This window comes from Callionymus lyra, chromosome 11 (genome assembly GCF_982586985.1).
Source record: "Callionymus lyra chromosome 11, fCalLyr1.hap1.1, whole genome shotgun sequence".
Classification (NCBI taxonomy): Eukaryota; Metazoa; Chordata; class Actinopteri; order Syngnathiformes; family Callionymidae; genus Callionymus; species Callionymus lyra.
Genome location: NC_141828.1, coordinates 23985810 through 24009305, shown reverse-complemented (window position 1 = coordinate 24009305; position 23496 = coordinate 23985810). Strand labels below are relative to the sequence as shown.

The following is a 23496-nucleotide window of genomic DNA, read 5'->3' as shown; positions in this document are numbered from 1 at the left end:
TTAAAGCTCACAGTTAGGGAAAATAGACAAAACAATAGCTTTTCTCTCATTTTCTAAGCAAAAGTGCCTCTGAATCACAGCAGCGGTTCACAATGCAATTACACTGTTCTAACATCGGGGGGAGCCATGAACTAATATGTTCAATCTTGGGTAGTGTTGATTAAAATCAATGTATCAAGCCCCCATCGAGTGATTCATCACGGGTAACACAGACATGACAATCACACTTAAAGCAATAGTATTTTATAAAAAGAGCATTTATTTAAAAGTTTGTATGTTTTTGTTTTTTTTTCGCTTCTGAGATTGAAGCACATAATAAAGCAACAGTACAATGTAAAGAAAATATAAGTGTGATGCTGAAACATTTTTTTAAATCTTTGTTACATGTTTTTTTTTTTCCTTTTTCTTCGTAACACTGGAATAACCTGTATGTATACTAAAATAAGAACTTTTAAAATTGTACAAATTGGTACCATAAATCTTGACAGAGAATAAAAACGAGGCGTTTAATTCACTGCGACAAACACATTTCTCTGGACCAGGGAGAGTACAATGAAACGCCAAATTATAATGTAGAAAAAAAGGAAGCAGATACAAAAGGAAAAATAACAAAACTGTGAATTAACTTTGGAGCTTTTTTTATGGTAATCTAGTAACGATACATTTCCAGACAACCATAAATCATCCACAAATAGTTAAAACCATTTAATTTCTGTGTAGCAGGAAACAAAAAGCTGGAATAATAATGATAATAGTGATTAAAAAACAACAACAATAATATTAATAATAATATAATAACAATAAAAAAAAAAGATTCAACAAAAAGCCATAGGCAAAAAAGGGACATTCTGTTGTATCAGAAAACACGACTTAATGTTACTTTCCAAAATGTATGAAACGCAACACATGTTGATACAACAGATGTGGCGACCAACATCGCTGGTGTTGGAAAATAACACAAGTCATCTTTTCTTTTTCTTAGTTTTCCGCGTTGGCCGGAACATTTATCCGATTTTGCGAGTGCGCAAAAAAGTTGAGTTATTTAACCATGGAGATGTTTTCTTCCCACAAGATACAAAAACAAAAGGAATAAAAGAGAATGCACTGCGTTGCAAGAGTGTCCGTAAGTTCGTAAGTTTAAGGCGAAAATTCGAGCTCAGGTCTTTTTTTTAATCCTTTTTTTTTTAAACTCATCGTGACTGATTAGTGGATTCCAAATCAGGAAGTGATCATTCATTGGTGGACCCGGTTTGGAAAGAGATCGTCCATGGAAGGAAGGGAAACATTGGCTTGTGAAGAATGTTTTTTTTTTTTTTAATCTTCTTGAGTCGAACACAGTCTCATCCACAGTTTCCAAGTCTTTGAGGGCCGATGCTTTTTTTCTCTTTTTTTTTACTGGAGTAGAAAAGGAGGAGAGTAGCGATTTCACAAATGTCCACAGCCCCCCTTTGGGTGCATTTGTTGGGGGAAGCTACTGAAGCTAGCGGTCTTCTGCCGTTACATTGTTCAATGTTGCCCCTGGAGTTGTTTGTTTATTATAAGGCCACCATACTGTGAAGAGGCTTCTTCAAAGTATCAACAACCCAGAGTCTCATCACGAAGACCGAACCTTGGTACCTGCTGGATCCTCCACACAGTACAATTCTGTTTTACTCAATGCTTGACCATCAGAACGTCTTTCTTTTCCGCTTTCTTTGTATCATTGAACACTGGATTTTAATCTTCTTCGGAAATTGGAGCAATTATAATAAATGAAATGATTTGAGGATGTGCAAGACTCATTCATCCTACTTTAGAAACTTTGGGAATCAGTGGTTACTCTTGAAGGTCCTTTGAAATACTTAATCTTTATTTTTTATCATGAAGGGAGAGTAGCTGTAATAGCTCTTTGCTGAAAATGTGTGAGTACTGCATGTTTTGGAAAATTTGCGTACAAAGAGTTTTTGTTCTTCTACTTGCAAGGAGATAATTAGTCATTTTTCCACACGTTTTAGTTTTTTGTATAAACAAGGAATTTGTGATTTAAAGATTCGGTAAACTCATAAATCCTGTTAACGTTAGCTTATTTAAAGGTGAAGAAAAACAATGATTGGAAATTTTTATTGCTAAATTGACATGAATAAAGATTTGGAAAATAAAATGTAATTTTGTATTTAATTAAGTTATTTTTCAGTGTTTCGGGGTTTTTTTTTGTTTAAAGGAGTAGCCTAAAGAAAAACAAAGCCTAAGAAGAACGATAACATTCAACATTTGGGTCGGTCAAAACTCAGGAAGAAATGGGGGTTTTGTGGTCATCAAGGAAAGAGATCAAATACCACCAAATAAATAATTTTTTCACCAACTAAAAACTAAAATTCTGTATATTATTGGGAAGCTCCAAATCCGCAGCTAATTTGATTTGTTGTGGAATATTCAATGATACAGAAAAAGGACTCTTAATTCTTCCCCTTTTTCTTCCTACTATTGTTCAGGTAAACAAACCCCTCTCGCTCCTCTATATCTTAAGAAAGTATGTGAATCCAGTCCACAAAAGTATATAGAATCTAATAAACTAAAGCGCTTGCGATAAGTCATTGATCGTACAGCAACATTTTTCTTCCACACAGATATCCCAGCCCTACAATATTCAAGTCTTCCCAAAAGAGACTGAAAGGAGAGATTTGGGCGTAATACTTGTCCTTTTTGACACATCTTCTCGGGGGGCGGGGGGGCAGAGGAGACGTCAAGGGGTGGAAAGCCGTTGGTTGATAGGTTGGGTTGGATCAGTCTGTTGTTGATAACACTGTGACTTGAGGAGGTTTGGTGAACAAATCCTCTGGGAATCATTATCAAAATAATCGTAATGGCGTCCTCTCATGGAGACCGCTGTTAAGAGTCTTCGCCGTCGTCAAGGTCGTGACCGGAGCAGTCTTTGGTCCCGTACAAATCCGCCAGCCTCTTGAACCTCGGCCCCCAACTCTGCAGATAGTCATAATCCAAGTCGGACTCCGTCGTCACCGACTCGAGGGAGCTCAACGATCCGGCCAAAGATCCTCTGCCTTCGTAGCCGTAGATCTGGATGGAGTCGTACGGCGGTGCTGTTGGGTCGCAGTCGGCCTCAGCGATCCGAGACTTGATGAAGTCGTCCACGTCTACGCTGTTGGCCGCTGGGCCGCTGCCTGGCCTGAGGGGGAACTGGAGCTCGGGTTTGATGTCCTTTCGGGGCAGAAAACCGTTGGCACCATCTGGATTCTGAACAAAATCAAGACTTTTAGAATTGTTTCCATTTTACTAAAACTTGTTTTTTATATATATATATATATAAATATATATATATATCAAGTGAAAAAAACCTTAAGAGACCACCCGTGTCATGTACTTCATGCCTGGAATGGTTCTTACATACGGCTAGTGGTTCAAACGCTGTGAACCAGTGAAGAGCTCAGTCAGCCAGGGCTCATTAAGGCTCAGACTCGACTCCATAAGGTCCAATTTAACAGTCGACTTGTTTCAGCCTGACCTGTCTTAAGGTTCTGAAGGGTCCTGATTGAAAGGTGTGGGCTCAGGTCACACCTTGGTTAACTTTTCCAAATCAAGCTCGTCCCTGTTCGCTCAACGGTACTCTACTTTATGGTAATCATTTTTTTTCCAAAGCAACTTGGAGCTAAAGCTGCACTTTAAAAGTTGTATATAACTAGAAATGATTGTATCCTGTTAGAAATCCAAGGGTTTGGGTTCGTACCTGCAGAGTTGCGATGTCGAAAGCCTCCGTGTCTTCCTCACCGCCTCCCTCATCATCATACGTGATGATATTCTCTCTGATGTCTTCTTCCTCAAACACTATCAATGGCTCTTTCTTCTGACGGCGGAGTGCAACAAACAGAACCACAATGGCTGTCGAGGACAAAGAGAGAGAGATATTGACGCTGATTCCGAGATTGCACGGCGTAACTCAAAGTCCCGGTGAAAAAGTAAAAAGCGAACAGGAGCTAATTAGCCGGCACTGTGGGGAAATACTGTAATTAGACCTGGACCGGTTTAATTAATGTCATTATTGTATCCATACAAACACAGCGTTTTAATTGCTGGTTGTATTCCAGGCAGACTTTGAAAATGGTCTCCGCTGCACACAATTACAAACCCAAACTGCAGAAGGGACCGTGTGTACGCTAATGGAAGTTGAAAGCAAACGCTAAGAACAGTGAATTATTTTTAGGAGTATCACAGCGTGTGGAATAAAAAGGTTTTCAACATCATCTTTTTTATCTGCTTATAAAAGCTTATACTCTGAATGGCTTCAATGATGTTTACAAGACACAAAAACGTTTTATGTGCAGTCAATTAAATAAATAAAAAATCGTATTAACTTCTCATAAAATATAAAACTGAAATATATGTTCTACCTCTTCTTCTACATGCATGTTTTATTTAACATATTATCTTTATATATTTAATATTAATGTTCATTGTCCATTATGGTACATTGTTTGATCAGTGGCCAGTATACTGAATATTTTACTCTTGCATCTTTCCTATCCACCAATAGCGGGCCGTATACGACATTTATTTAAAATAAATAAATACTTGATATGCATGTAGGCCGCATAAATCCATGGTTTTAATTAAATAATTTTGATTTTACAAATAAATAATTAAAAAGGGTCTTAAGAAAGAAAAGTGTGAATTGCTTAAGATAAACATGAAGCTGTATTTCTTAGGTTAGTTATTATACACTATATTCATATTATTCATGGTATTGATTAGTTTGGTATAAGTCATCATAGGAGTGGTATTTTCACGTTTTTTTGTTTTTATTTCTTCTTTTTTTGTGGTATTAAATTCTCGACGATACATTCATCACACATATTTTTGACTTTCATTCCATGATAAACTTTAAATATTATAAGTGGGAGATGTGTTTCAAACAGAACTATTGGTCTAGAATCCCTATTCAGTTAATAAATATCCATATAAATTAAAAAATAAAATACGTTAAGATCACCAATACCATCAGTGAACAATAGTCTTGTTTCTTTGGCACGGTATTTTTAACAATAGCAAAAATATTAACAATATAAACTATGACTTTACAAGTAATAAACACGGATTCTAGACGACACATTTTGGGACAAACCCATTTGTACTTCAGACAAATCTTCCTCCAAATGATTTCAAATCTTGTTAACCTGGCTTTTAGAAACCTGGCAATATCCTGTAATAAGCAACGAAGAGATTTTGGCAGATATTCAGCGAGATTGTTCCCGGCACATCGATTTCCCCGACCACGACCTCTAATCTCGCTGTCGGGTCAAATGATGCCAGATTTAATCCAGCAGGAACATCAATGGACACACAGCCGGACACCCGTGCGACACCTCGGCGTGAAGCAAATTTTTCATCATGTTTGGTATTAGCGGGTCGAGCCACTTGGCGGATGTAAACACGGCGTCAGATAATCCCTAACATTCAACATAATGAAATCCCTGAACCCGGCCGTAGATGAATCCATCTTGGTTCCGAACTAATCTCCCGTTCTGACGACTTTGTTCCTCACCGAGCAGGATGACGATGCAGGCCAAGATGGCGATCAGCGCTCCGGTGCTGAGGCCCGGCGGCAGGACGTAGGGCTCCACGTTGCAGGAGAGGATGGTGTTTTTGCTGTCGCAGGAGCAGACTCGGATGGTCAGGGTGCCGGTGCTGCTCATGGGGGGGACGCCGTTGTCGTTTATCTTGACGGGGAGGTAGTAAACGTCCTGCGTCACTCGGCTGAATCCTTTACGCAGAACGTAGACACTGGCGGTGCTGTCTGTGGATGAACACATGGTTGAATTCATGGTTTGAGGAATGGAATAGAACCCACAACCGCCATTGTCAACTATCATCCCCTTTTATTGAAATCTATTAATCGTTAGTCTTCGTCCATCATACACATTTGATCTAATCCATCCATCCATCCATCCATCCATCCATCCATCCATCCATCCATCCATCCATCCATCCATCCATCCATCCATCCATCCATCCATCCATCCATCCATCCATCCATCCATCCATCCATCCATCCATCCATCCATCCATCCATCCATCCATCCATCCATCCATCCATCCATATCATTTCCATACACCCATTTCATCGTTCTCTGTTTGTCTCCATCTATCTATAAGTCCATCCATCTTTGGACTGGCTGTTCTTTTTTCTATTCAACCAACCATCTACCCACATATTCATCCACCCCCCCATCGCCATTCATCAATTACAACCCATCCATCTATTATTTTATTCAACTATAACTCCCTTCTACATCCATTCATTACAACTTGGTTGTCTCCTTACAGCCACCTTGTATCCGATCTGCATCCATCAATTTAAACGTAGTTCCATCCAGCCATCCATCCATCCATCCATCCATCCATCCATCCATCCATCCATCCATCCATCCATCCATCCATCCATCCATCCATCCATCCATCCATCCATCCATCCATCCATCCATCCATCCATCCATCCATCCATCCATCCATCCATCCATCCATCCATCCATCCATCCATCCATCCATCCAGATTACAACTTTATTTAGTTATCTCCATTAATTCATCCACCCTTCTGATCTCCATCCATCAACTTTTTTTGACATCCACCAACTCCTCTATCCCACATCCATCCACTTCATCTAACTGTGTTTGTCTCAAGCCATCCATCCACACCATCCATCCAACAAGTCTGTTCATCAACCACTTGTTAATCTCACAAAACATGTGTTTTATGATATGAATTATTTATCCTCATTTTCTTTAATTAGTGTTTTTTTTCTAATTGACTTTGTGTCCTTATGTGATTATTCTTTTCTCCTTTTTTCATGGTAATGTTGAGGAAAGTGAAGGTACTAAAACATTTATTATTGTATCATTAAAATTACTTTTCAACACTTGAGTTCCCCCTCACAACAATCCTGGTATCTGAGGCGGTGCACTGGGAAAAAAAGAATTGTCCGGCCATGAATAATGAATCAGATGAATGAATAATGTCCCAACAGGCACGACTCTAGAAGGTGCAGACTTAACTCCTGCTACTTCTGCACGGGCACGTCTAAGTGTTTGCAGTTTTTTCTCATATCCACCAGCCATTTACTGCACAGGTTCTCCCCCAGATTTGAGGCAATTTTAATCCCACTTTCCTTGGATGACTCCTCTCCGGCTCACTCAGGTCTCACTGTCAATCTAAATCCCCTTTGACCGCCCTGACCTCCAATCAATCCCTCTCTCTCCTCCTGAGACTCCCCCGTCTCTGTAAACCATGTCCTACAGCGTCTTCTTCTCTCTATTTATTTCCTCTTCTTCTCTTGTTTTCTCTCTGGTATCCGCTCTCCGAACGCCTACAAAAGTTAATTCAATCAGTTAGCCCCCTGAAGATAAATGTACAGACGGATGGAGACCCCGCTGCAATTAATACGGCCCGCAAGACATGTGTGCGCTCGTGTGTGAAGTGGATTTCAGATTCCCGAGCACCTGCTGCTTTCTACAAGGTAGCGTAAGCCTCCATCTGTTGCCGCTTTGATCCATTCCAAGGGAAATATGGATTCGTGCAACGCCGCCGAAGGACTCTGCTGCACCAAAGGTGTGACGTCAAAGTTCCGTACCTCTGTTGTCCTTTATGGAGAAGTTGTTGTTGTGGGCGACTTCGGCGGTGAGGCTGAAGGTGAAGTGTTGTCTGTGAGCCATCTCGTCTTTGTCCACGGCACTCAGCGTTTCAATCACCTGGAGACACACGCGGAGATGCTTTGTCAAGGTAATGTTCCACAAAGACAAAGGAAGATGTTTCCATCCATCCGTCCCCCTCAGAGCAACTAACACAAACTCCAGCAATCTTGCCATGTGAGCAAGATACTTTATAGAGCTTCAATTATATAGTATGGACAGAACAGATTTATCAAATAAAATACATATAATATGAACAAAAATGGCCCAAATGTACAGTGATACCACACAACGATCCATACAACATTAACCAATAGACTATAAATATAAAATAGGGCTGTAGCGATAAACTTATTTCATGATACAATTTTAGGGGATACTGAATTTTATTGACATCTTGTGATTATTTCAGTCACTTTTAGGTGAATTAAAAGCCAAAATAGGGCCAAACATTAGCTTTAAAAGCAGCTGGAGTCGCCTGTATCCTCTCATTCTCAGTCAACGCCGGGATCTCGCAGGATTTCATCGTTCCTTTAGCTGCGGCGGACTCAATGATTGCTGCCATCTAGTGCCTTAAAGTGTAATTGCAACACACACATGAAAAACACACAGAGAATATTTTCATGGTAATTGTAAATAAAAATATATAATTGTTTTATTTTATACACACTTTATTGAAATATGAACCATAAAGTATTATATATATATTTTTAAATGATACACAAGCCAATAAAATTATACATTACAGGAAACACAAACGTGTTTTTTTTTAATAAAGTAAAACTTTTTTTTTTATGAATTTAAGACCTGATGACACACCATCACCCATTTTTTATTTGTTTACCCCTTTTCTATCTTTACACTCACCTGACCTCTTTCCATCGCTCCACTCTCTTTATCTTTATCCATCACCACATCAATATCTTTTTCATTCCAGTCTCTCGACTTCATCCATCTCAATCCCTCGTTCAACCCAACCATTTGAATCATCTTCTATCCCCCCCTCTTCCACTCCTCTTTTATGATTCATCCATTCCAAATTGCTCGATACTACATTTCTATATCACACTTTTTCCTGGACCCACCTTTGTCTTAACACATCAACACAACAACCACAGACACACAAAAGAAAACCAGCATTTATCGCATTCGTTCAAACCAGTAAAAAACTTAATGCATTGTGGGAATTGTTCCCCCAAAACAACCATAGTGGGTGATGAAGCTTCATGAAGCACATTTTGCAGTTTAAAAATGAAAAGATTCTGTAGAAAAGCTGTTCAAACTGATAGATAACAGAGCAGAGAGTGACATCTAGTGGGCTCTGAAAATAAGTAAATGCTTCATGACGCTACACAAGTGGTCTCATTATTTAACTGTCTTGATATTACATAAACACTCTGGTTTAAAAGGGGTTTCACTGGCTGTAAAAATGAGTCGTACCTTTCCCGGAACAACATTTTCACACATGAGGACTTCGTTGTTTGTGGCGAAATCTGGAGGGTTGTCGTTCACATCCTTGACCTTGATGTTGACGCGCACTTTAGTGGTGTCCTGATGATGGCCGCCTACACACACACACAAATGACATTAGCGACGGCGCTTCACGCACAAGTTCAAAGACATTAAAATCCGAATGTCACTGGCGTCGTAAAGTGTTTGATTGCTCCCTAATCCGTGTTTGGCTGAATACAAATGTAGCCGTGAATATTTTGAAGCGTGAACGCAAGTCCTCCTTCAGAGTTTTCTTATTTTATCATCAGACAAGAGTCTGTGAGGCATCAGAAGTCCTCGTCAGCCGGTTCCCCTCCTACGCATCTTACCCCAGCAATATTAGGGACGGATGTCAGTGGTTGTCTGACGGAAGGAAAAGAAAGAAAAGGAGCAGCAGGATGCAGAGCAGACACATAACAACAAACAATAAAACATTAAATTAGAGTTTCTATTCTTTTCATGAAAGGAGGAAGAAAATATTTACAAATGATTCATGTTCGCAGTCCAGCTCAACATGAAACTACAGCTATTTTTTCTTCTACATATTCTACTTCAAGACAAAAACTGCAGTAATAGTAATCATGTTATAGCGTTTTTAATGTAAATACTGATACAGTCGTAACATCACTGCAGACAAATGTTTGTGCAGTGCAGTGACACTCGGTTACTTCCACGACTGAACTTGTCTTGTCAACATTTGCCTGCAGTCAGAGAAAAAGCAAAGGTACGCTGTAGGAAACTGACGGTTGTCAAAAGAGATTAAGTTTAACACAAGAGAGGAGAAAAAACATCTTTCTTCTGTTTTGGCCTGAGCCACTGCTACTGCTCTGAGCACTTATACTATTACTGCTACTATTTACACTACCACTGCTACTGCTCTGAGCACTTATACTATTACTGCTACTATTTACACTACCACTGCTACTGCTATGAGCACTTATACTATTACTGCTACTTTTTATACTACCACTGCTCCTGCTATGAGCAGAAATACTAATACTACTACTGTTGATACTATTACTGCTACAATTTAAACTACCACTGCTCCCGCTATGAGTACAAATACTAATACTACTGCTGTTAATACTATTACTGCTACTATTTATACTACCACTGCTCCTGCTATGAGTACAAATACTAATACTACTACTGTTAATACTATAACTGCTACTATTTATACTACCACTGCTCGTGCTATGAGTACAAATACTAATACTACTACTATTATTTCTACAACTGCTACTTTTAATACTACCACTGCTACTGCTATGAGTACTAATACTACTACTGTTAATGCTACTACTGCTACAGGTAATACTACTACTGCTACTATTTATACTACCACTGCCACTGCTATGAGTTCTAATACTGCTACTGTTAATGCTACTACTGCTACTGTTAATACTACTACTGCTACTGTTAATACTACTACTGTTACTATTTATACTAGCACTGCTACTGCTATGAGTTCTAATAATGCTACTGTTATTACTACTACTGCTACTGTTAATACTACTACTGCTACTATGTATACTACTACTGCTACTGCTATGAGTACTAAGTTCATGTTTACGTTAATACTACCACTGCTACTGCTGTGAGTACTAATACTGCTACTGCTACTTTTGGACAGTTCAAGTCTGACTGTCCATCCATCTCTTTCTCTGTCCGTCTGTCTAATAGTCTCTCTGCGTTTCCTTTTTTCTGTTTGACAATCCATCCATGCATCAACTGTCCATCCAATTATTTATCTTTCTGTCTCTGTCCATTTGTCCGTCCATCTAATCATCAGTCTGTCTTTAAGATTGGTGACTCTATCCAAGACAAGGGTCACAGTAATTAGCACTTCGAAAGCAACTACTTCTACCGAAGTAACTTTGTTAAACAATAAAAGTTCTTTCCACAGAACGACTCAAACCAATGTCGTTCGACCCTCCACACGAAGGTAACTCCAAGTATAAACAAATTAGCTTCTACGTGATGCAGAAATTGATTGTTCCAGAAACAGTCTTGTCGAAATAACTTAACTTGAAGGACATCTTAGAAAAAAACAAGTGCGTAGGTGTTATTGAATCATTCTATTTTCGATGGAAAAGGGAGAGAACAGCAACTTCCCAAATGCACTGTCTTGCAATTTTTTTGCGATTGTGCTCAGTGTTAGTTTTTCCAGCAGCCTGTCATTATAAGACATTTATTTAGCTTTCCAGGGCCTGTTCGCGGTGAGCCTAGCCTGCAACGGCCCTGACTCTGTGGCTTTCCATCTGCCCGTCTGGCGTCAAGCAGACCACAGGGAAAAAACCATGCGGCACTTTGCTCGCTTGAAACCCGGCCACAGAATACCAGGGTGGGGCCTCTGTGACTCTCTAACTGTGGGGGTTTGTGGGGCCAAGACAAGGGGAAAGAAACCTCATGAGGGTCATCCAGAATTCCCCATTTTCTCTCCTCACTTTTACTCACTTTTAAATTAGAAATGAAGGTTTCATACCGCTTTGGCCTTTTTTAAATGAACTTATACACGTATAAATATTTGCCAAATGGCTTCAGATTTGACAGAAAATTAAGTTTCATAAGGTTGTCTAACGGTTTTGAATTAAACAAGCTTCAAATATTTTGTTTGCCCTATTTTTCCACTGGTAAATTATTTAAAGTGTTTGAATGTTTCAAACTAAGTTCAAAGCACAGCTTGAATTGTATTTATTGATCATTCAACTGTTTTACTAGACTATATTTTCTATTTATTCATCCTATTATTAATAGAAACCAAAATAATTGAGAAAATAAATCAGGAAAAACAACTAAAACTGCACTTAAGAACTTCTATTTAAACCATTTTGTAGTTTTGGACCGAGAGCCCACGTTCAACACTATCCTGGGGTGTATCAGGTAACGGATAAAATACGACACAGCTTTTTATTAAGTCACAGTCAGCATGAATCCTGCCTCTCGCCCGGATCCAAACATGTAATTAATTTAAGATTTAGACAGCTCTTGCACTGACATTTCACAGCGAAAATATGCAAACGCATTCCCACCTAGAAGGGGAAAATATCGAAGGCAACAGCTTGAATCCACTTAAAAAGTCTTCATATGATGTCATGGAGTGAATCCCGCAGAAGCAAATGAAAGTTTTCTCTTCGGGTAAATGAGTAGGATAAAGCCTGACTGGCATTTTCCCATCTGCTCATTCAGCTTTGCCTCGTACGCGACCATATATGTCATTTTCGGATGTTGCTGACGGTAGAAAATGTCATTAAAAATGTGGGCGACGGTTCTAAGCGAGCGTTGTTGTCGTCGGGAGTGCAACGTACCAATTTCAGTCGCAGCCACGGAGATGTTGTGCCAGGCTTGAGATTCTCTGTCCAGTGGCCTCATCGTCGTGATCATTCCGTCCTCCGGGTTGATGGTGAAAAACTGCTCGATGTCAGTGTAGCGTGGAATCATGTACCTGTACGGAGATTAAGCATACAATTTAAAGACTTTAAGAGTTTTTTAACGTCTGAAATTGCCTTTTTTTTGTTAGAAACACAGCATTTGCAAAGAATACAGCTACCAATTCTAGCATAATTTGCTGTAAAACTACTGGAACAAGAGTGCGTGAAGAACACAGTATTTGATGGACTGTGGATTGTGGTGGCGTCAGCAGTTATTCAGACGATGCACTGATCTGTGTTTGTAAAAAAAAAGAGTTAAGCCAAACGGCAAAGCTCTCTGTATATTAGTTTATCTACCCTCACCTACGTTCAGGACTGGTGCAAAGTGACTCAAAGAAGATCATGGCTGGACTCTCATCTTAGAGATAGGGTGAGAAGCACAGCCGTCCGGGAAAGGCTTATAGTAGAACCTCTGCTGAGGAGTATTAGGATGTCTACAGGATGATTCACGGGTCAGTTTTTCTGGGCATGTCCCGCTGGTAGGGGACTTCAAGGGAGACCAAGGAGTACTGTATTTAAGTAATGTATTAGAGTAAATCTTCTTGAAATATTGACAGTATGCCTTGTAATCCGGTACTTACTGACCCTTTACCAATTTTATGGGGTACACATCGATGAGCATTCTGCCAATATGTTGGTAAACGACATCATAGTAATACTCTGCAAGACTGCTAGTATTAATTCACTATCCTCATTCGTTTCTTTCTCTCTGCACATCAAAACCCTTGCAATTCTTCTAAAACTATTTGCTCGCCAATAAAAACACTTTTACTGTGGTTTATAATCCCATGCGCCTTGTTGTCCGAGAAATATGGTTTATCTCTCTGCTAGCATGGGAACGCCTTGGGGTCCCCTAGGAAGAGCTGGATGATGTAGCTTGGGAGAAAATAGTCCGGGGCCTCTCTGCTGAAGCTGCTGCCCCCCCGACCTCAGGTAAGCAGACGAGCATCACAATACCTGACTGGATTGTTGGTTATGTCCGTGTCCTTGGCGTGGACCCGACCCACCACGGCGCCTTCAGGGGCGTTCTCCTCCACCTCAAAGGTATAGCTAGGAGCGATGAACACCGGTGGCTCATCTGCGTCCTCCACCGTGATCTATCCACAGAAACAGACACGTTGTTTTATTTTGTTTTTTTAAATTTGATTTGACTTCTTCTTACCTTGATCGTGGCTTCGTCCTTGTAGGGACCCCAGGCCAGGTAATGGGGATCAATGTGGGGATTGGATCCCTCCACCTTCAGAGTATAGGACCTCTTGGTTTCAAAATCCACTTTCTGAAAAGAACACAAAGACAATGAGTTGTGGGAAAACCTCTGCACCTTTTGGCCTGCTGCGACTGAGTGACCACTGTGGTGCGCCTGTCCTCTGCTAGGGGGAGCTGTTGCCTCGTCAAAAACTCTTGACAGCAGCAGTTCAACATACAGAAGAGTGACCTACATATCTGGTTAGTATCTCGTATATGACACCATGAAATAGCGTTACAGCTATTGTTGGTAAATAATAAATAATAAAGAACAATCGAAAAAACGATTTTAATTCAAAGACTTGTTGAATTTAGTTAAGTGTGTATATTAAACAAAAGTAATAATATACACATGTATATATGCATATTTATATATATATATATATATATATATATATATATATATATATATATATATTATACTGTCAGAACATGGATACAGGAACAATTGATGTACTAAAAATATGTTAATAAATATAAATTAAAATATATGAATATTCTAAATATAATAAAATATATCATACTTATTGAATAATTCTAAAGATAAAAAATGGTTAAAATGTGTTAAAAAAAAAATTAAATGGAGGATAAAATAAGGAACAACAAATATAAGAAGCAGTTTATGGTCGTATAAAACTGAGAATAAAAAAATTGGCCTTTTTTCAGCTAAAAATGATCATTTCAAAAAAATGTATTATGATTTAAAAGTTATTTGATGTGATGTAAGTTGATATTCATAAACACAAAGAGGATCCTTTTTCCAAAATACACTCACACACACACACGAAGTGGTCTTTAATCAACTATTCTCTTTCAACTCTGCGCTGACGAAAGCGGTCCGCAGAATATTAAGGAGGTGTGTGTGTGTGTGTGTGACGGTGAGAGAAGTGAGATTAGTGAAAGACACTCCTGATGATGAGAGCCATGATTTATTGTGTGAATGTTTGGTCATTGCTTTGCAACAATCAGAGGGCACAGTGGAAGCTCCGGGATGATAATCTCAGGAAACTCTGACGCCGGAACACATTAATCAGGCTGAGAGCAGCAAAATGAGTCGTATAGGTGTCCACTTACATGCTAATTCATCCGTGGTTCGTTGAGAGCTGCTTCATGTCCGAAATAACGTCGTCGTCAGATTTAATCTCACTGATTTTTTAGGAACAAAAAGTTCAAACTAAGATTGTTAAGTAAAGCAGTTTTGGTTTGCTGCTTCTTTGTGGCGCACCGACAAAAATGTGGAACTGGAACTTGATGCGTAGAAGTGAAGCTATTGTTATTTCGACTTGTAATCTTGCATGGTTGGTCAGAAACTGCTGATCCACTGAGATTTTCACCGACAACCCTCTATTTAGTAAATCCAAAAACAGTTTTGGAGCTTTAAAAAAAAAAATCTACTTTTGTTGTTGCTGCATGTAAGATCTATGTGACTTTATGACACATATGAAGTTTATTTTTCAGTATTTTAAAACAGCCCTCATTGTTTATTTTTAATATACGTATTTATGTCTTTAGATTTTTTGCAAATAACAAATTTGTAATGCTTCTTTATATTAATTTATATTTGTTTTCCTTTTATGTTTTATACTCATGTTCACATACATTTTTAAAACAATGTATATATTTGTATTAAAGTCGAACCACGGAATATTGATTTTTATATATGTCTCCATCTACTGTTAGAACAGAGTATTTGCATTGTTTTGAAAACGGAAGTTACTTAAGCCATGTTATCACAATCCTATTTTTTTAAGGGGAGAAAGGCTCTTGTTTTGAAGGTTTGTTGAGCAAATTTTTGCACTGACAATAATATTTAAAATAGCTCTTGCCTGAAATGAAAAATACATTTAATGGTCTTGGAAATAACAAAAAATAAAACAATATTTATATGTAAAATATATGTAATCCTGCTTCAAACTGAAGATAGAAAATACCATATTTTTCACAAGGTTTTTGTCAGTTATTTTGACAGTCAATGAGAAACAAATTTCATGTTTAAAATAAGATTCTATTATCTTTATAAAACAAATACAGCTGAGCTAAGAGCTCAATAGGTGACCACGCCAAATACATTTTTCTTCTTTTCCTTGTTTTGTTTTGTGATGAATGTTTTATCTAGATTACATTTTTTGTAATCTACATTTTTTGTGATGAATGTTTTATCTAGATTACATTTTTTGTAATCTAGCCATAAATAATCCAATTTTATCTATATTGCTAAATGGGAGGAAACCATAGGTTCCCTTACGAGTAGAAAATAACATATACACTTTATTTTAACCACTAGCCTAACATGCTAACCTAAAGATTTCAGATTGTATTTATGGATTTTAACATCAGTGGTTAATGGCGACACACTAAAGCCTGACAAATCTGCTGTGCCTGGCTTGTTAGGGAATAAACTGTGATGCGGACAAACACGAAAAACATCCTGTGACTATCGTTAGTCGCTTTAGCTCCCATGACTGCAGCAGTTTAAAGTGAAAAGCCTTCTGTTCACCAACACAGCCTGATGGACTCCATGTGAGTCCTGTTTATTTAAAACCTCTAATCTAATATTTGTATTTTTAGTTCTAAGGAAGAAGCTGAGTGTTGCTGAACCCGAGGTTCCCGAAAAGAAAAATAATTGTTGTTGCAGAAGACAACAGTTGCGTTGATACCAGCGGGGAGAGAATCTTTTCGAACCCGCATGGCCTCCTTGCCAAAGGTCCGACTTCGGACCACTGCGATCGTGAGAAAGATCCGCTTAGAGACGCACATTCATGGCTCCAGTCGGTCTTATTTATTTCCCACCAAACAGCCGAGTCACTCAGTGAGGAAGTGTTGCCTCCATCTTACATACTCCACTTCCAAGTCTTCCCCTGAAAACCCTTTTCATTCTGGAAATTGGAGCAAAAAAAAGTTAAAATGCTCTCTTTAAGTTTAAAGTGTAGCCATCCAGGGGGATTAAACAGAACCCTGGGTTGGTTATTAGAACCAAATTCCCTCGACACATTATTAAACTGCTATAAAAGCCATTATTTCTTTTATCCCAGAGACCCTGAGGTTGAAGGGAAAAAATAAAAAAAATAAATTCAAGCAGCCTCGGCCGGGTGGAAGATTTAGCTGCTAATCCTGACCTGGAGCGGCGCACACAACAAAGTGAGTGTGTGTGGGAAGGAAAAGGTGATTTTTGTGTATTTGACATGAGGGTTTTGAGGAGATGTGAGAGGGAGTTATGTTAGGAAAAAGACTGTTGCTGTTTTTGTGAGGTTGGGATGCAAATATTAGCTTCGATCTTACATGTGTCTGATGGTTTGACTGCAACAATTTAAAAATAACTGTATATTTTATAGACAATATTTTGTCAATAACCTCAATGTCATGGCAATGGAAAATAGCATAAAGTCCAAATATCTTCCACTTGAATTTATAAATATCTTAATGATATCACATTTGGTAGCTACACAGTAACAAGTCGTTTTTAGATCAGAGAGCGCCCCCTCTTGGTCTTTGAAGATGAAGATAATGCTTTACGATGCTTCATCAGTTGATCCTAGAAACTAGAGATCGGCTGGCGAATTAAAAATTAGGACGTTACTTAAGTCATTATTATGTGTTAAAAAAACTTTTGTAATGTTACACAATACTTGCTTGTGTGTATATCACCCTATACATCAGCGGTAGTATGTGTTAAAGTACTATGTTCATTTACTCAAGATCATTATGTGTACAATATTTTTGGAACTTTAGAGGCTTGATGATGCTTTGAGTTTCCCAAGTTTACAACTTATTCTTCGGTGTGATTTTAACTACATTTCCTGCTTCTTCTCTATATACGTCTGTATTTATGGTGCTATTTCTGCCCGGCTGGGCACAGCGGTGAGTCTATTTTTGGATTACTGAAGATAAGTGGTGTTAGATAAATCTTTTATTGTCTGGTTATGAGTTAAACTGTGTTGATGTGCTCACACCACCCAATGCTTTACAGGCACTATTACGTCTGACAGATTCAATACCTGGGTGTCGTTTAAAGATTACGGTTTCTATCCAATACTTCCACGGCGGCATTTTCTGGACAGGCCAGTTGTAAAACTGCTGTTGCGGCACTTTAGACTCAAATATCAAGTATATGTAATGTTGTGCATTGCAGAAATATCCCTTTATACGGTTAAATGCTCACACTTGAAAATAAAGGATTTTGCAGTTTCAAATTTAACTTTTATAGGAGAGAGTTACCCGGTTTCCTTATACTTACAATGGACAAGGAATTATTCTTAGAGTATTCATTTGTCTTATTTACTGCTGACTACTGATCATCCAAATGTTCTCTTTGTGGTCGAAAATAGTTCTTAAAGCCAAGAAATTGTATTCATTAGATATTTGTAAATTTTCTGTTAAGATGACGCTATAAAAATAAAGTAGTTAAAGTCAAAAGATGCAATATTAATTAATGGTTCTATTCTCAGCGCACTTGTTATATATATAATTATAATATTGTGCAGCTTCGTAGTAATACTACTGAGCCAGGGGTTGTGTCATCGTAGCTTACTAAAGTTGTACTGAAACTATTTTAAAACATAAAATCAGTTCAAGGCCAGTAAGTACAACCAGAATTAATAGATAGTACAGATTTAAAAATCGCACTGTTGCTTTTTGAAGAACTTCAAGTGCGCCTTATAAGTAATGTTTGGATTGTGTTACGTCAATTAGACCAACCGCCCTCAGCCTTCCAGTCTCTTTGATACAACCATTAGAAAAAGTAAGTGTATCAACAATAAGCCACTTGTTGGCATGGTTTTGTACAACATGCTGAGTCAGGGAAATGTATATCCTCCACTGTGAAACAATAAAACAATGCTTAATGTATGTTGTTGTTGGTTTGATCTTAATGTTCTCCTAAGAAGGCAGTTAAGAATGTGCCCGGTCGAACCCTTCTTGAGAGCCTTCTTAGGTCCTTACAGTATCTGGGAAATTCAGCCATTAGTAGTCGGTTCTTGAAGCTTTATTCTTATTTCTGTCTGTTAAGAGGTTTTTGTTAAATGGGTTGATAAAATTAGGATTATATTTGAAAATTCTTAAAATCATGACTCTGATATAATTACATGATATGAGCGCGAACCCCCAACATTCTCTTCTTTCAGAAGTTTTTAAACCTGAGGATGAACCTTAATTAGAAATGTATATTTTAACTGGATTTTGACTCTGTCAATAGAACACATCATTTCAGTCCTTCAGTAAACTAGTGTGTCCACATGAAAGCCCAGAAATGTTATCTTCTTCTCAAGCGCTTTCAGCAGACACTGGAAGTTTGTTTTCTTGTACCGTCCTGGTAAACTTAATAAACTTCCTCTTTGAGCGAATCAAGCCTCCACAGTGTCTCTTACCTTCTTGAGTTTAATAACAGCTTCTCTGGTCTCCGAGTCGGTCGACATCTCGAACGATCCCAGTCCGTCTCCATCCACCAAGCGGTAGCTCACCAGGCCGTTGTCGCCCATATCCGGGTCTTTGGCCTTCAGGCGGCCCACCTCCTCCCCCATTTCTTTATCCTCCGACACCGACATGGAGTACACACCTGCGACATGAGTCCAAATTAATTATCTTTTCACTTTCAACTTTCAATTTTAAAAATCAACATCTGTCAGAGATCCCTGCAACCCCTCACCCCATGTGTTTGCCATCAGAGGGATGGGGGTCACTTTTGGAGGGCGGTGAGGGATTAACACGAGCCATACCATCTGTCTCACATGAGCCTAAAGGATATTAATATCTCTTATAGTGTCAGGTGAAAGTGAGGAGGAGGGCGAGACACCTGGGAGTTGCACCATATGTTTCTCTCTCTGCTTAACTAAACCTCCAGACTCGTGCCACTATATGCAGACGACCTCTTGATAACCCGCGTCTATTCGTCTCTACAGGTCGGTCGACGGACAGTAATGAGTAGATTTATATCTTCGTGGAAGTGACAGAAGATGTTTATCTGACACATAATTTATTACCCACAATTCATCAGTTTTAGACTGATTGGTTTATGATCGTTAAATCACTCATTCAGTATCTTTCGGGTAGTCCCAGCTACTCAGGGAGCGGGAGAGGACGGTTGATGGTTGAATACCTTGAGGAAGGTAACGAACATAGGAAGTACATTAAGTAAGAAATATTTTTTGTGTATATCAGACATGTTTGAATATAAATAATTATGGATGATAAATACTTTTTTAACCTCTTTTTTTATTTCAATTTAATTTCATTATTTTTAAAGGCAAGATAAGATGTTATTCCTATAAAATTGGTGAAATTTGAAAAAAAAGAAAAAAGTATGAGTTTAACAAAATACAGACGTAAGAAAAATCATAATTGTTTTAAAGCTAGTTTAGTTTTTTTCAGTTTGGTACATTTCTGATCAATAGTTTTTCTTTTTTTCTCTTCTTACATTCATTAGTCTTCTTTTCATGAAGTCATTATGCGAAATTTTATACATAAATTAAAATGTCTTTAATATTTACAGCAAGTCTCAATTCTTGTTCTAGTTCTTTCATTATTCATAAGTTATTTTCAATTTTAAATGCTAGATTTTATTATTACTTCATAATGTAATTTGTTTGTTCAGTACCTTTTGCAAATCTATACAAACATTTTCTTTATTAGTTTATAGAGTTCTCATGAATTTCTTTCATGAATTATTCATTTGTTTTAGTTCCATTTTTTTGTCTTTAAAAATTAAAATGCATCACAGTCCCTTCTAATTCTTTTTTGCATGTAAGACCTTTTTCTGCTAATAGTATTAATTTCCCTTTAGTCATTTTTTGGTTTAATTTTTTTTTTTTTTGTCCTCATAATAATATTCAAGTAGTTTTTTAGTTTGTCGTAACAATTTTTACTATCTGATCTTTTACATTGTATTTTTAATCTAAAGGTTTTACTTGATTTTCTTCTATTATATAGTACTTTTGTCGTAACTTTCTCTTTTTGATTGACATTTCTGTGACGTTATGTACACAATGTTTTGTCAGTCGTCCTCATACGCATTTGTTATGCTGGCATTAGAACCTTCACAGGCTTCATAGACGGATGTTCTTTTTTTAGCTGTCTGTACAGATCTGTGTTCTCGTTCACTGCACAGCCTCTTTGTCATCGTCTGACTACTTCCTGTCGTGTCCCGCCGTCCGTCCTTCAGCCCACATAACGTCCTCCTGCAGCCCCGGAGCTGGTCACTTAATTGAACGCGCAGGACTAGCATGTCCATCCGGCTCGTCCAGGTTCCTGCAGTTCCTTCAGTCGTGAAATGCGTTAGGTCATGTGGAGGCTGAGCTAGTGCCGGCGGAGGAGCGATTCCCCCGGACTTGATCCATCCCAAATCCCTCCTGTCACCCCCTCCAGCCTTCTACTTTACCTCCCCATCAGTCGCCGGCGGAGACTCCACTCCACCTCTTGTCCTTCTTGTCCATCACTCCTGTTTTAAACTTGCATTTTAAACGTTTCTTATTCTGCATGTTGCCCTCCTGCTCCGTCCTCACCTCTCCTCTCATCCATCCTCTCCCCCTCTCCTCCTCAAAGCTAACTTCATCCCCTCCTTCTCTCCTCCTGTCATTCTATTATTGCGTTCACTAAGTGGCTTAACTTCAGCCTGGCAGCTGAGTTTAACAGGCGGAGACACAGTGACACCTGACTGTAGACCTCATGTGTGTTTGGCTTCACAGGAATTGTTGTTTTCTGAATCAACTTCATTTTCTTCTTCATTTACTCTAGTATCAATATCAATATATTTAGTTTTGGTTTATTTTTTCATATTAAAAAAACAGATATTTTAAAATGTATAAATTATTTGTTTTTGCTTCGTACATTTTACAAATTTATACTTACACGACTTTTTGACAGGCATTTCACTTTTTTTAAAGTCATTTTTAGTGTTAAAATGAAGGTGATTAAGTTTTTTTTCTTGTTAGTGGAAATCAAATAGTTCGTTTTTTAATGTCTGGGAAAAATACATTTTAAACTAGTGTAAATATTCATGTATTTTTACATCTTTTGTTTACCTTATACATAGCATTAAGTACATTCCCTTTTCATCAGCCATGTCGCTTGTTTATTTTAATTCATAGAGTTCTGGTGATATTGACATTTTTTTTGTGTTCTTTTAACCCTTGTGTTATCTCAGGGTCAAGGTGACCTGAAGGCCAGAAATACAAATACAGTGGTGAGAGGTAGTTCTCCAGGCAACACAAGGGATACCTCAAACACAAATGTTTTCACATTTGGGAGTTCGGGTCACATTGACCCTGAGATAACACAAGGATTAACAAAAGTATTTTTTGAATTTAATTTATTTTCTGCCAATTATTAAAAAAAAGAATAAATCCACATTTATCCACGTTTATGTATTTTTCATGTAGGGGAAATATACATCTAAAAGTAGTTTGAAGTATTATTTTACATATATTTAAAAAAAATATATATATATATAATTGAATATTTTTCTATTTATTTTATTTTATCCTAAATCCCTGTGTATTTTCATGATTATGTTTATGATTTGTTTTGTATAGGCTTTTTTTTTGTTGCTTTTTAAAGCAGTGGTTTCAAAGTTACAATAAAAGTTTGAGCGAAAGTGACTAAAAATAATGAATTAAATAAATTAACTGACGTTTTTCTTTAGTAAATTAGAGGACGTCGACGCGAACACAAAGATAAATCTGTTTGAAAGGTCTTCGCGCAGGCGGACGCTTCGGTATTTTCACGAACACAATCTGATCCGACTTCTTTGTGAGGCGAACAGAAATCGCTGTCATCCGACATGTCATCCGGCTAATTGATGTTCTCGTTGTAAACCGACGGGAACCCAGATTACTCTTCTCATCTTTAAATGTCCCGTCTTTGTTTAAAAAAGATGACAGCTGACACAAATTAATGGTGCTTGGAGAAAAAAAAAGAAGAGCCTCATCGTGTCAGACTTGAAGACTTATTTCTGTTATTCGTCTGCCTGTCTGATGAACGGCGCCGGGGTTTGACGAGGCAGAAGCTGCAGGATGACGGAGAGAAACCAGGACGAGCGAAGGTGTTGACGTAAGAGTGACGTCACGAGCCGGCGTCCTGCTGTGTGTTTATATCTCTTATTGACTTGTTTTTCTTTCTCTCCTTTGAATCACTCTGGTTGTCATCCCGATTTCTGCCCTGGTTTCTTTCATTCTTCCCTCCTTCGTTCGTCTATCCTGACTCCATCTCTCTCCACCTGTTCTATCTCTCTGCCAAACTGCTGAATAAGTAATCACTGTCCTCATTCACACCATCTGGGAGCCTTTTTTTCCTGCAAATGGTTCCTCTTTTTCTCCACCTTTTGCCTTAAAACAAGTTTCTTTCATGGAGAACATTTAGCTTTTACTGTCACATCATCACAGACATTTATATATATTATAAATTATTAACATTTCTGTGTATTTCTAAAATAAAAAAGTTAAAATGATAACCAACAATGGTTATACAGATATATTCATGAATCTAATGAATAACTTAAAATAGATTATGAACATAGATGAATGAAGGAGCTCCTTATTTTCATCCGTTAGGACCACAGTAGTTTGTTGGTTGAGAATCGACTGTTTTTCCTAAAGTTGGCCTAATTGTTCTAATATACATAAAGAACATTTTTTAACCTCTAAAGTAATAAGCCAACATGATAGG

At 38.1% G+C, this 23496-nt stretch overlaps 1 protein-coding gene across 2 annotated transcripts in view; it reads right to left on the bottom strand.

Moving 5' to 3' along the window:
* Positions 1-400: 400 nt before the first annotated feature.
* Positions 401-23496, bottom strand: part of cdh11 (cadherin 11, type 2, OB-cadherin (osteoblast)) — a 105235-nt gene continuing 82139 nt past the window's right edge. For both annotated transcript variants that reach the window (XM_087802270.1, XM_087802269.1), the window contains 9 exons: positions 19206-19393; positions 13760-13873; positions 13555-13694; positions 12475-12611; positions 9116-9240; positions 7618-7735; positions 5534-5785; positions 3722-3873; positions 401-3231 (listed from right to left, as the gene is read on the bottom strand). In XM_087802270.1, the coding sequence (XP_087658396.1) occupies positions 2869-3231; positions 3722-3873; positions 5534-5785; positions 7618-7735; positions 9116-9240; positions 12475-12611; positions 13555-13694; positions 13760-13873; positions 19206-19393 (1589 nt within the window). In that variant the 3' untranslated portion in view covers positions 401-2868. The remainder of the gene's footprint in view (positions 3232-3721; positions 3874-5533; positions 5786-7617; positions 7736-9115; positions 9241-12474; positions 12612-13554; positions 13695-13759; positions 13874-19205; positions 19394-23496) is intronic.